This window comes from Malaclemys terrapin, chromosome 14, assembly GCF_027887155.1.
Source record: "Malaclemys terrapin pileata isolate rMalTer1 chromosome 14, rMalTer1.hap1, whole genome shotgun sequence".
Lineage (NCBI taxonomy): Eukaryota > Metazoa > Chordata > Testudines > Emydidae > Malaclemys > Malaclemys terrapin.
Genome location: NC_071518.1, coordinates 37580083 through 37592944, shown reverse-complemented (window position 1 = coordinate 37592944; position 12862 = coordinate 37580083). Strand labels below are relative to the sequence as shown.

The following is a 12862-nucleotide window of genomic DNA, read 5'->3' as shown; positions in this document are numbered from 1 at the left end:
GCTGCTGCACCTCCTGGCTTGCAAGGGTTTCCATTATATGCAGGGAGAAGAACAGGAGTACTTGTGGCACCTTAGAGACTAACAAATTTATTAGAGCATAAGCTTTCGTGGACTACAGCCCATTTTTCTCTTTGCGGATACAGACTAACACGGCTGCTACTCTGAAACCTGTCATTATATGCAGGGTTTACAGTTTGGTTCAATGGTTCTCAGCACCCCCACTATACAAATTGTTCCAGCGCCCCTGAGCTATGCCGACTTAATCCACCTCCCCTCCCCAGAAGACTGCTTCCTTCGACCTAGTTACCATCGCTCAGGGAGGTGGAGTTCCTAGAGTGATGGAAAAACCCGTTCCTTCACTGCAGTCCACAGCTACACTATGAGGTTATAGTGGCATAACTATAACTGTGAGTATAAGGGATTGAGTAGACGGCTAAGATCCTGGGTAACACATGAGAAGGAACCAGTAAGACCATCAACACTGGCCAAAATGATCAAAAGTGGCCACTGATTCTGGAAAAAGAACGAGGAGTACTTGGACACTAGTCTCTAAGGTGCCACAAGGACTCCTCATTCTTTTTGCTGATACAGACTAACATGGCTACCACTCCAAAACCTGTCACTGATTCTGGGTGTCTCAAATATTTGGGCCTAACTGGGGCCTGATTTTTCAGAGGTACTGAGCACCCAAAACTCCAGTTGAAGTCTGTGGGAGCCGCCAGTGCTCAGCACCTCTGAAAGTATCTCTGGTTGGGCAGCGAAAAATGGAGGCCTTCTGAAATCAGTGGTGACTTTTGAAAATGGCTGCCTGGTGTCTGCGGAACAGTACAGGTGCTATTGCCTAGGTACTATGGTGCCGTGGTCGTGACCCAACAGTTATGGAGGAGGCTCCTACATTGCAAACTCTTGTCACGTGCATCGAACAGCGTGGGCTGACGTGCCAACTTTGTTGCCCTCTCTAAGGTGAATGCTCTTGAAAACGTTAAAATTCCATTGAGGTGGGTGCTAAGTTATCCCCATGTATGCGTGGGAGGGTGGAGAGGGGGGAAAGGGGCTTTCTGGCTGTAGAGACTGTTTCTCTGTTTGTATAACCTCCGCTTTGTTTTTTAAATGCCTGGACTTTGTCCCCCATCCGGGCAAAAACCTCTTGTGTGTCACGCACAGGGGGGAGGCCATGTGTGCTGAATTAAACCTTGCAATTGCTCTCTCTCTACGGATTTTTGCCTTGTTGTCCATCACTGTTGTATCTAGGCACCTTCCACATAAATAGATTACCAACAGCAAAGTACCGCAGGAGATTGCATGAAGTCTCTGGCTTGTTTGCCCTTTTCTGGTTCTCAGAAACTCTGCTTGGGATAGGGTCTTCTGTTGGCAGGGAACAAGGCAGCAATTGATGCAGTGAATGCCTCTCTGGTTATAATGGTAAAGTTAAGGTTTATTTCACTTTAATGTACATGTCTCTAGTGTCTTTTCTCAGAGGATCTCAAAGTGTTTTACAACCAATAATGAATTAAATCCAAGGCAGAACCCCTGCAACAACCTTTACCTAAATTTGGTGCACAGATCCCTTGCATTCTGGGGCAGATTCGGACAAAATAAAAATGAGTTTTTTATATATTTAAAATGGGATTTATTGAATTAAATACAAGGCTGCATAACACAGTTCCTCTAGCATCAGTTCTGGTTTGGAGTTTGAAATTGGAGTCCATTTAATGTATCTTACCCCCCACAATTTCAATTTGAACAGGCTGTAGATCTTTGTATTGAAAATACAGACCTGAAGTGTAGGAGTTGTCACAAGGTAAAGAGACCCTGATGCAATGTGTGTGTGTGTGGGGAGGGGAGGGGGCATTTGGTACTGTTGCGTTGGCCATATCTGCTAAAAAGTTTGGCAGTGAAATAGTTAACATGTAAAGCGTCATTAATATGTTCCAGAGTCAACACCCCAGTGAGACAAATGGGAGTAGATCAAACCTCCCTGGGCTATTGGCTCAGGCTCTCTGCAAATTCCCAGGCATCACTGCCTCACTCACACTTGAGTCACAGTTGGAAGGTTTTCTTCTCAACCATTAGGGCTGGAAATGGAGCTCTGAATCAAATGAAAGCAGAGACGCTGGAGCCCAATTCTGCAGGAAGTTCCCTAGCCAAGGCTGTATGAGGCGCAGAGCATGCCTCGCAACACAACCGTTCCGTTTCTCGCACGTACCACTGACGTCCTGCTGAGCCATCTCCCAGCGGGTTTATTTCAGCGTGGGACCCTCTGGATGCACAAGGCTATTTACTACCAGTAATTGCCTTTGTTGGGCCAATTACATCCCTAGCATAACTGCCCTGGAGCATCCCAGGGATGAGTTCAAGCGGTGATGATGCTCCAGTCCTTGACCTGAACGCTCTCAGTGCTCGGGTGATGTTGTAACCACTCGGTGACTTTGGAGGACCCAGCTCCAAGCGACTGGAGCAAGCCACTCCAGTGGCAGGGCTGGACTCTGCTTAGTCACCGCAGTGTAAATCCAGAACATCTCCATTGCCTTCATGGACATCACTCTATTTACTGTGTGTGACTGAGATCCAGACGTGCTTCTGTCTCACCTGCAAGAACCCTGGGCTGGGAGACAGCTCTGCTCTGCCCTGCCAAGCACGTGCCCACAAAGCGCAGAGCAATCAGACAGGGAGTGGTGTCTTCCCCCTGCTGGCTCCAGCGTGGCACTTGTAATTAAACAGCTCTGCTTCGCCAGCTGGAGCAGACAGCAGTAATGAAGCTGGTGCACAGACAAGGAAGCAAATAAGGGAGCCAGGTTCATTCTCCCTCCCTTAGAATTAGGAGCGGCTAGCAGGGAAAGAAAGCATCGCTTGCCAAGGATAAGCTGGGAGGCTGGGGAGGGGACACGCCCCAGCCCTGCAGGGCTAGGAAGGGATGCGCTAGCACCGGAGTATTTGCACTTATGGTGGTGAGGAAAACACTTACTGCACACCAAGCCAAACCCGATTTCACGGTCTGCTCCTGTGAGGTGTTAAGGGCTTCCTACGAACAAGGTCATGGAGTTGAAGGCCAGATGGGACCACCAGATCATCTAGTCTGACCTCCTGCATTTCACAGACCACCAACCGACACAGAGCAAGACAGGGCCTTGCTGAGATCCTGATCACTACCAAACCAGCCTCTCCCCACCCTACAGGGGTCTCTTAGCTGTCGCACCCTGAAAGCTCTCCCCATTCACCTTGCAATACAATGCCCATCATGGCCTCCAGCAACTGAGGAGACCCTCGCTGTCACGCCTCATGCCCCATCTACACTGCAAGTGCGACTGGGCCTTTGCAGCCCTCTGCTGGCCTGGTGACAACGAACACCCAGGAGTTCAGCATGGACAACAGCAGCTTTGTTCACCCAATGACCTTGTGATAACTCCGCGCCAAGCACCCTGCCGCCTAACCAGGTTTGTATCGGTGCATCTTGGGAAACCTGGCCAGCTGTCCCATCGTGCCTCATCAGGGGAGACCTGCACACAGAGGTACCAGCAACACATGGAGCAATGACCTCTGGGACGTCCTACCACACAGAGAGCTGGGAGAACAGAGTGGGACACGGGCACAGTAAGGGAATCCTGCCTACACTGCGAAAACAGTACATGAAGGCCCTATGTGCTGGTTTCGGCCTCTGACCGGGGGCTGTCATGGTTACCAACTGAACATTAACCCATTGCTAGTGGGGACAAGCCATGAGTAAAGCCGATAGGGGTATGTTGCCGAACTGCCATCTCCCTGAAAGTCAGTGGGTCTTGGGCTGCTAAGTGTCTAAGACACTTTGCAAATGAGACAGAGAGAATTTTAGCCCCTGTGGCTAACGGGTTACAAAGAAGCCAAATTGATGGGGGTGGGAGCGGGGAGAAGCCATGAAGTTAAAACCCAGGAGAGGGGGGACATGATCTGGACAGAATTCCCGGCTCTGCAACTGACTCACTGGGAGACATTGGGCAAGTGACTTCCTCCAGCCTCAGTTTCCCCATGTGTAGGATTGTGGCTAAGGATACTCACCCATGAGAGTGGAGAGGGGGGTTTGTTTTATATTATTGTTGTTTGTAAAGCACATTGAGATCCTCCAATGGCAGGCCATACAGATGTGCAATGTATTTCCCCCCAACAGTTGGGTGCTGCCCCCCTCAGGGGAACTGTTCCCAACACCAATCATACAGCACCAGCAATGAAGTTGTGCATCACTGGGCAAGCCACAGCCACGTGGGCAGAGAGCCACGGTGTGAGCACAGGTCGATGCCACCACATCCCATCTGGCACGACCATGCTAACACACCATCACAGGGTGGAATAAAGAGCTCATTTCACCAAGGCTTTTAAAAATGATGACTACATTATGCATGGGGGGAGTGGTGGGGCAGTGTTCCTGATAATCATGAAGAGTGACAGAGCGTGATCTCTGTTTGGGAACAGCTGGAAGATCTTGATACCTGGATTATTTTAGGGAGGAAAGAGAGTTGAAGTGTTTCCTGCTAAAGGTAGCGGGTATAACTGCACGCGTGGGGTGAAATCCTGGCCCCACTAGAATCAAAATTTCCATTGATCCCAAGATCTTACCCTTAAACTCCATGGACCACACAGAAGTAACTCAGTGCAAGGCTGCATAGACTGAAGTGATCTTTGACAGAACTGAGCTCTCAAGACAGTCAGGTTACTGGCTTGGAAGAAAATGAATGCATGCTAGAACAATTAGACTTCGGTCTGTATGAAAACACAGACACAGGGACCAGAGGCAGAAATAGGAGGTTTTATTTATATATATATTTAATACAAAATTTTAAACAGTGAATTTCATCTTCTGGCCCCTACAAACCCACTCAGGGAGTCCATTAAGAATTTTTTAAATCAAATGTTCCAGGTAAGAAGTTGATAAACATAAAGGACTTCTTAGCAAGATTTTAAATGGCAATGAATCCCCTGCGACACTGGTCTCTCTCAAAGCCACGCTGGCCAGTGATACCACCTCCCTGCTATCTCAATGGAGAGAAGGGCCACTGAGGGGCTGATTCTCAGAAGTGCTCAATATTCACAATTTCCTTTGAAGTCAATGGGAGCTGCAGGTGCTAAGGACTTCCGAGAATCAGGCCCTACATGTCCGGAATATACCAGGAAAACAACTTTATGGCAACTAGAAACCAGGGTTTGATACTAAACAAAAGCCTCAGGTTCTTCTGGCAGACAACTATGAAATGATGGACATAACTTGCCTGCCCTGTCCAGAATGTCCGAGAGGCCAAAGCACCTGTCAAGGGCAGGAAAGTACAGTCTGCACAGGATCGCTTCAGGAGCGGAAGTGCAGGGCGGTCATTACAGGATCCAGTTAGCTTGATTCATTTGAAAGTGGAGTTAGTCCTGGTGCAAGGTGTGCCCCTCCCTGGGGACCGATGTTCTTGGCTTGCCCAAATTAAGCTAAACAACAGCGGGTAATTCTGGACTTGGGTATGATCAGAGGGCTGCCAAATACCCTTATTGCTAGCCAGTTCACTTGGGAAAACCAACACTGCCCTCTTTTGGGCATTTGGCAGTATGACAAGCTTCCTATTTAAAATAAAAACCTGCCCCGTACCTTTTAAAATTCTCTGAAAATCAGTGCCCTGCTGCTCCCCCCCCCCCCCCAAATCTCTCTGTGGATCAGTTTAAACGGAACACTTTCCACTAGTCCCAAACTGGAGTTAGGTGCTTAGCACTGAAAGACAAGGGCCTTCCCCCTCTTTGCCAGATTTAATCCCACCAGGACTTGGACTGAGGGTTTGATCTCAATTTCTCCAGTGTGGCAATAAAGGCATCAGGGAGGAGGAGCCTTATAAGGGGACTTGTCCCCAGTCAGCTGTAGGCAGAGAGATGCTCTGTCCTAATAGAGAAGGACCTAACTCTGCACACCTGGATCTTGCTGTTAATAGCTAAGGACTCAGAGCTCAGGACAGTAACTATGCTCTAGATCCCCTTAGCAATGCAGGGCAATTTCCAGCTGTGTGACACACTTCCCTTAGCAACCTCCCTCGCCTCCGCACTAGCAGGCGACTATGGCTTAAAACATCAGCACATCTGGCAACCACAGGTAGCCTAGAACTGCCTGTGTAGATGGCAGTCTACACAGCACAATAACCTAACAGCCTCACATATACACACATCTAGGGCCAGCGGCTTCAAACAAAAGCAACCTGGCTTGAGGCTACAAACCTCCTTAGGCTGATGAGCTGAGAACAGCAACTCCGCATGCATGTGAAACTCCAAACTGTCCAACAGTTAGCAGAGGCCTCAGGGCAGCTGGAGTGGGTGGCTTCCGGTCTCCTACCTCAAGGGGAAGGAGAAGAACTTGTTCCCAGATCTGCAGCGGATCTGATCCCACTGGAATCGCAGCAGGAATGCAGAGTCCTCAAACCCATCCACAATCTCCTGGAAAACACCCCCAGGGCCCGTAAGGGAAGCGTCACTGTGTGTGAGCGCAGGAGGCTGCCTGCGGATCAAGTCAGTCACTCACAGCACACAGACCACGGCTCTCCTTATGAAGAGGTAGCAGCTGGAGGGCTGAGGGCTTCCCAGACAGCTCGTAAGGAAACCACCTTAGAGAAGCGGAATTAAACTGAAACTCCCCCCTAAAAGGCTCTCTTCCCTCATCTCTCTAAGGTTTACAATTCAGCCACCTGAAGGCTCCCAGCTGAAGATATGTGGCTGGGAAGTTACCTGAATCCCTCCTCGTCCCCGGAGACACCTGGCTGGTGTGTTACTTGCATTCCCCCCCCCCCACCCTCATCTCGGGAGACAGCTGCCTGGGGAGTTACCTGAAGCTCCTGCAGGCACTGCCCTTCCAGCTGGTCAGTCAGGTCCCCAGCACACCAGGCCAGGCTGATATGGAATGACGGGTTCTGTACAGAGAGATACACACGCTCAGACAGAGCAAAGGAACAACAGCTCAGTGCAAGATGGCTGCGAAATCAGAGAGCTGGTGTAACGCGGCCCTGCAGGGTCCCATCACCCAGGATCTCAGAGCGCTTTACATCTGTGAAGTCCCACAACCCACCGTGAAATAGGTAAGCATCATCATCTCTACTTTACAGATAGGGACCCAATGCGAGTCCGTGTCAGGGGCGGGGGGGGGGGGGGGGGGGGGGGAATTAGATACCATGAATCCTGGCTCCCAGTCTGCCTGCCTCCGGTATCAATAGCAAAGGCTGCCTTTCCCCGCCTAGCGTCTCTCAGCTTTGCAAGATGTATTCATAACGTGTGGAGAAACACCTCCTACACAGATACAGATCTGAGAAGTTGTTTGACACCTCTGAGCCAGAAGCAAGCACACAACTCAGCCCATAGACTCAGAGATCAGGGTTTATTTAATAAAACCCCCACACCCTGTAAGTGAATTTAGGCAGTGAAAGATGCTGGACTGGCAGCTCAGGAGAGTGTCCACAGAACGGACAGCATCAGTGCCAGCTTCCTCACAGTGCCCCGCCAATGTGCCTTAATGACGACTGGGGTGGGACTCTCCATGGCCCATACAACCCTAGGCCGTTCTCCTGCCAACAAGGTGCCAGTTTTGGTGGTGGTGGTTTCTGTGACATGTCCCCCTGTGACCTAGGAACGGGGCTCAGACCCAGGAAATACATTTCACAGACGGGCCATTGGACGGTAACGATTATAAATCACTACAGTCCCGGGCAGGATGTGATCTTGACGTGAAAGGCTTGTGTTAGCCCCACAATACCGACCTCCAGGCATTACTGTCAGTGAGTGACCTCAAGCCCTTGATCCTGTCAGCCACTGACTGCCAGGAAATGCCCCACACGGGGCCTTGAGCACTTGATGCTATTGCAGGCAGTAATAATGACCAGCATGGCCACCAATGGGAAAGCAGGATAAATGAGTGACATGGGAGCAGACAAACCAGGCTCCCCCTTGGCAGTGGCAAAAGTGGAGCGAGGTCAGAGGCAGGAGGCGAGTTCACACTGTGATATGTTTTCCCACTCTCTTTTATTCACTGCATCTGAAGTTCAAGCCCCTTATGAACTTGTTCCCACTGCCTCCATATTAAAGTCAGGGGAGCAGCTAAGAGCTCTGGCCTCCCTTGGAGGGTTTGGACAGGCAGAGAAGAGGGAGAGGACAAGAGACAAACCATTACCTTGTAGAACGTTGGGAGATCGAACTCCTCCATAACTTTATCTACCTCAGAGACCAGCTCCAGCAACTGAGAATGCCCACACGAGACCTCCAAGCCCACAAAGGTCCTGCGCGCAGACAGGGAGAAAGATGGAGTGCAGGAAGATCCTCCGAGCAAACTTTTGTCACACACGAAAAGCAGTGTTCATACCCTATATCGGAGTCCCCTATAAATTTGGGCAGCTTGCTAAGGGCAACCAAGTCCCCATCCCTTCCCAGGGTCATATGTCAGACTGAGGGGAAAAAAGTAGTGGAACTCTCCTAAACTCCATCTGCTATCTAAGTTCCATCCGCTCATGACACCAACACAAGCCAGCACCCACAGTGGAGTCAGCAACTTTTCCTAGTTTGACTGTCCTCCTTTTCCATGTGCTTTGTTCAGCAATGAAACAGTTAACAATCTCAACATTTTAAATCAGCGTTGTTAGGCTTCAGCGTTAACACGCAACAGAGATGACTGGGACAACTCTTACTTCCGTCAGGGCTATTGTTACAGGCTGTCTGCAGACTCAGGCAGACGTCACTGCATTGGTTACACTGAAGTCACCTTTGCAGCTAAAAGGGCTAGCGGCTTAAATGATTTTTTTGAATGAAAGCTGAGGTTCTGCCGTGCAAGGTGAAACCATCAGGGAAAGGTATCAGCTCAATGAGATGCCATGAACTGGCCCAGTCAGATAACTGGATTTATCCATATATTTCGGGCTGCCAGCAGTTGCAGCCCAAGATCAAAATCTACCCATCCAGGACCATGCCTGGAAGCTATGGGGGGACTGGGAGGACGGCTATGAAAACCGACCGCAGCAGGATTTTGGGACAAATGGAGATGATATCACAAAGCCACCAAGCTGCTTGACATCGATCAAGGGGTCTGCGCACAGCACGAACCACTCCCCATCCACCCCTCCTAGTGCCAACTTTCCCCTACTCCCCAGTGCTCTCCAAAAGAGCATGCTGCTATGCTAGTCACCCACCTGGTTTTGTGCTGGTTGGTATACACCTTGACCTGGCTGGCCGTACAGAAGAACCTGAAATGGGGAAAGAAGCAAATTCAACTAAGGCAAGAAACAAAGGAGGAGACGCGAAGTGCCCCACCATGAAGCTGCTGCAGCAGGGCCGTCCTCTTGCTGGCCAAGCGCATGGGCAAAGGCCTGTTTCTATCAAGGGTGAATCGGTCCAAACTGAACTTTCCTGGGGCTCGGATCAGTCCTTACCTCCCTTAGGTTCCACTCTGCTGTGCACGTCCCGAGCCTAGCCATCAAAATAGCATGAGGCTGTGCCTGCGGAGTCGCCAAGCCAGCTGTGAGCACTGAACTCAGGAGAGACCTTGGGTAAGACATTTACAAGACAATACAACACGGTCACTGCTCCTGAACCCGGAGCCTCCTGGGCCACTGGCCTGCTCGCCAGACTAATCTGGTGCCAGATTCTGCACCCATTCAAGTCCAAGGAAAAACGCCCATTGATTTCCCTGCGTAGCGGTCTCGAGAGCAGACACGGGATTAACCGGGCTCCACAGCCGTCAAGGGGAATCGCTAGAAGTCCCAGAGTCAGACCAGGCTGGGAGATTAGGAACGGCTGGAGTGACCCGAGGAGAGTGGGACACGTGGGGAGTGCGCCTCCAGGGTTGTGCTGCTCCTACCTGTAGAAGGAGGCTACGCGTTCTTTGAGGGACTGGACCAAGGGGTTTATCCAGTGGTAGCGCAGCACCACGCTCTGGGAGAGGCTGATGTGGAATTCCTCCATGGCAGTGAGCGACACCGCGTACCTGCGGGCGTGGGAAATGAGGAGCTCCCGCAGCTCCAGCAGTTCCTCCTGGATGTCACCTGCCAGGGCAAAGAGCAGCAGGATTAGAGCCTGACCCTCCCCCACAGCACCTGCCTCCGCGCGAAGGGGCTGATCCGTCGGCCCGATGATGAGCTAGAAAGCAGGGGCAACCCCTGGATTCCAATACCTGTTACACACGCTAAGGAAGCCTCACACCGGCCCTGTGAAAATGGGGACCATTATTATCCTTATTCCCCACGAGGAAATAAGGCACAGACTTGGGAATAAAACCTGGGAGTCCCGATTCCCAGTCTGCTGTTCTGCCTCCTTATTTTACAAAGGTAACCAGCACCAACCAAGGCATCAATTAGAAGTTACTGCTAAGCCGCAGAGCCGGGAGAATACACATCAAATGGGAACTTGACTACATACACACACGTTTCCCTTTTGACTCCTTTGGTCTAATGGAGGCGTCTCTCTTACCCGCTCTGTTTGAATGGCCAGAACGTCAGGGTGTGCCAGACCCGTCTAACAGGCCAGTGCATTTACGGACCATACTGCTGGAAAGCAGCTGGCATTGGAGAGAGATGTCCAAGCCCATCACGGGGAATGGGAGCGAAGGCTCTCACTAGGGACTGGGCTCGTCGTCAGTTTGCAGAGACAGATGTTCACAAGATTTGCTCCATGAGCGACACATGTGGGTCCACACACCCTGCTCCTGCCTGCACTGCTCCCACGTTGGGGACATGGAGGGCTCCACTCCCAGGGGTCTCTGTCCCTCATCTGTTCTTGCCCACACCAGCCCCACACTGGTACCGAGAGCTCCTCTCTCCAGTGCTCTCACTTCTTCAGCCCTCATTGTCCCCATACTGGGGAAACAGAGGGGACAGGCCTGAAGTTACCTACAGGGCAGGTAGACGTACGTCGCCCAGTTGCCCCGCTCATGGGGGAAGTTGCGCACTCGTCCGCCATGCTTGGTGCTGTCATCCGTGACCTCCTCTTCCTGGTCTCTGAACATGTTTAAGACGCTGTCCGGCACAGGGAGGCGAGGAATCGGCATGCTGCAGGAGTGATGGGGGGAGGAGAAAAGGAAATTAACAGGCATGGCCCAACCCTAGAGAGAGGCAAGTGTCTTCGGCTAGGTGCACCACAGACACCGGCTCATCCTTCCTCATTTGCACAGACGTGTTCTAGACTCCTCCAAAGTCAGCCAGCAAGGAGAGCTTCTATACAGAGTTCCCCCTCTCAACGCAAGGGTCTCCATCTGTTAGCCCTAGGTTCCTGTGGCTGGCCCTGTCCTGTGCAATCAGTTTTAACCCATCCTCCCCTTATGAAACCTAAAGCCCTGACTGCATTCAGAAGCCCAACAGGGATCCTCTTGCTCTACCCATTGCTAATAATATTTGTGGTTTTGCAGAGGACAGATAATCCCACACAGCCCGGTTGCAGGCCTGGAAAAGGAAAGGGAAGAGGTAATATACCCCCATGACCAATTCCTATTTCTTCCCCTAACAGAGGCTTTGCACTCACTCTTTTCCTGAAGACACTTTCATGATGCTGTATTTCAAACACTTAAATGAGGGAGAACACTTCAGTTACCAAATGCAACATCACGCAGGGACGACCAAACTTTGGCTGCCACTGACAAACTGGAAAGTGACACACACCCGGCCCTGCGGTCAGTCCTACATCTTCCAGTCACGGAACATTCGGCTGCTCCAAACCTGTCAAAACTACTCACCCACACTGAAAAGCCACTACACAATTCAGCACAACCAGCAGGCCACCTAGCAGAGATCCAGAACTAAAACAGCAAGGGGCATTACAGGTCAGGGGTAGGGTGTGTTTGGCTAAGGGATCCAGGCCTAGAGTAGGAGGTACTGCAGGTCAAGACTGAGGGGAGCTAGCAGATCTTCCAAAGTGGGTTAAACTAAACGGGACAAAGGTGCTCGTAGTGCAGAATAATTGTGTCCGCAGGGGGAGATAATAGCTATTGTGCTTTAAAATTCACAATCTAGTTTATTTCACAATAGTTGCCCATGTAGACAAGCCCCTAGATCTGCCAGTGCTCTGTCCAGACATGCAGCACTTCCTGATTTCAGGAGGCCTGGCCTGGGCTATTAAACATCCGCTATTTTGGGCTCTGACCCCGTGTAGACAAGCCTTAGTGGGGTCTCAAGGAGTAACCCCAGAAGGTCTGGGCTGAGGGGGCCATGGGCAGAGCTGTGTGGGGCCCAGAGGACCCTGCAGGTCAGGCCTGGGGCAGCCCCACTCCATCCCTCTTTTCCTCTCACCTCGAAACTTCAGTTCGAAGCAAACCCTAGGAGACAAACCAAGCGAGGAAACGCTCGGCGCTGTGCCCGTCCCGCTGCCGCACGCACCGGGCCCCCCCCGGGCAGTCCCCCGGCACCAAACCCACCTGGTCTGGGCGGGGCCGGCTCCGGGGGCCACCGGCTCCCCCCGCGAGCAGCCTCCCGCCCCCTCCTCTCTTCCCCCCGCAGCTCCCGGGGAGCCGCCGGCTTCATCCTCGGAGCTGCTGCTGTAGCCCACCAGCCCCGCCCCGCTCATGGGGGCCGGCACCGGATCGCCTCCGCTCCGCCCGCGGCCGCCTCCCTTCCTCCCGCGGCGCCTCCGTGCCGCAGCGTGTAGCGTCCCCCGGCTCTCGGGGCCCCGGCCGCGCTGTTCCAGCTCCGGGAGGCTGCAGCTTGGCCAGTCCCGGGGCAGAGCCGGGGCGCGGGATGGGGAGCCGGGGGCAGGGGGGTGCGGCAGGGGAGGAGGCGCCTGGGAGAGCAGGAAAGCGGAGCAAGTCCGCAGAGGGTGTGGGAAGCCGGGAGGGCTCCGGACTGGCGAGATGCTGACATGGCCAGGGAGCCGGCGGGGTGGTCGGAGGGCAGGGAGGGCTGGGGGTGCACGC

At 52.2% G+C, this 12862-nt stretch overlaps 1 protein-coding gene across 1 annotated transcript; it reads right to left on the bottom strand.

Annotated features, from left to right (window-relative positions):
• Positions 1 to 4756: 4756 nt before the first annotated feature.
• USB1 (U6 snRNA biogenesis phosphodiesterase 1) lies at positions 4757 to 12581 on the bottom strand. Its single transcript, XM_054048696.1, has 7 exons — positions 12368 to 12581; positions 10855 to 11009; positions 9824 to 10007; positions 9156 to 9209; positions 8147 to 8252; positions 6813 to 6896; positions 4757 to 6426 (listed from the first exon to the last, which is right to left on the bottom strand). Exons 1-7 carry the CDS (start codon positions 12514 to 12516, stop codon positions 6322 to 6324), a joined length of 837 nt encoding a protein of 278 aa, XP_053904671.1. The 5' UTR covers positions 12517 to 12581; the 3' UTR covers positions 4757 to 6321.
• Positions 12582 to 12862: the final 281 nt, after the last annotated feature.

What these genes read in the sequence shown, in the direction of transcription:
- USB1 (XM_054048696.1), bottom strand. Translation starts at nt 12,516, where the DNA reads ATGAGCGGGGCGGGGCTGGTGGGCTACAGCAGCAGCTCCGAGGATGAA. An exon ending in ACCAACCAGCACAAAACCAG is followed by an intron (nt 8,253 to 9,155) that starts GTGGGTGACTAG and finishes GTCTGCGCGCAG; the next exon opens with GACCTTTGTGGGCTTGGAGG. An exon ending in AGTGCCTGCAGGAGCTTCAG is followed by an intron (nt 6,427 to 6,812) that starts GTAACTCCCCAG and finishes GGTGTTTTCCAG; the next exon opens with GAGATTGTGGATGGGTTTGA.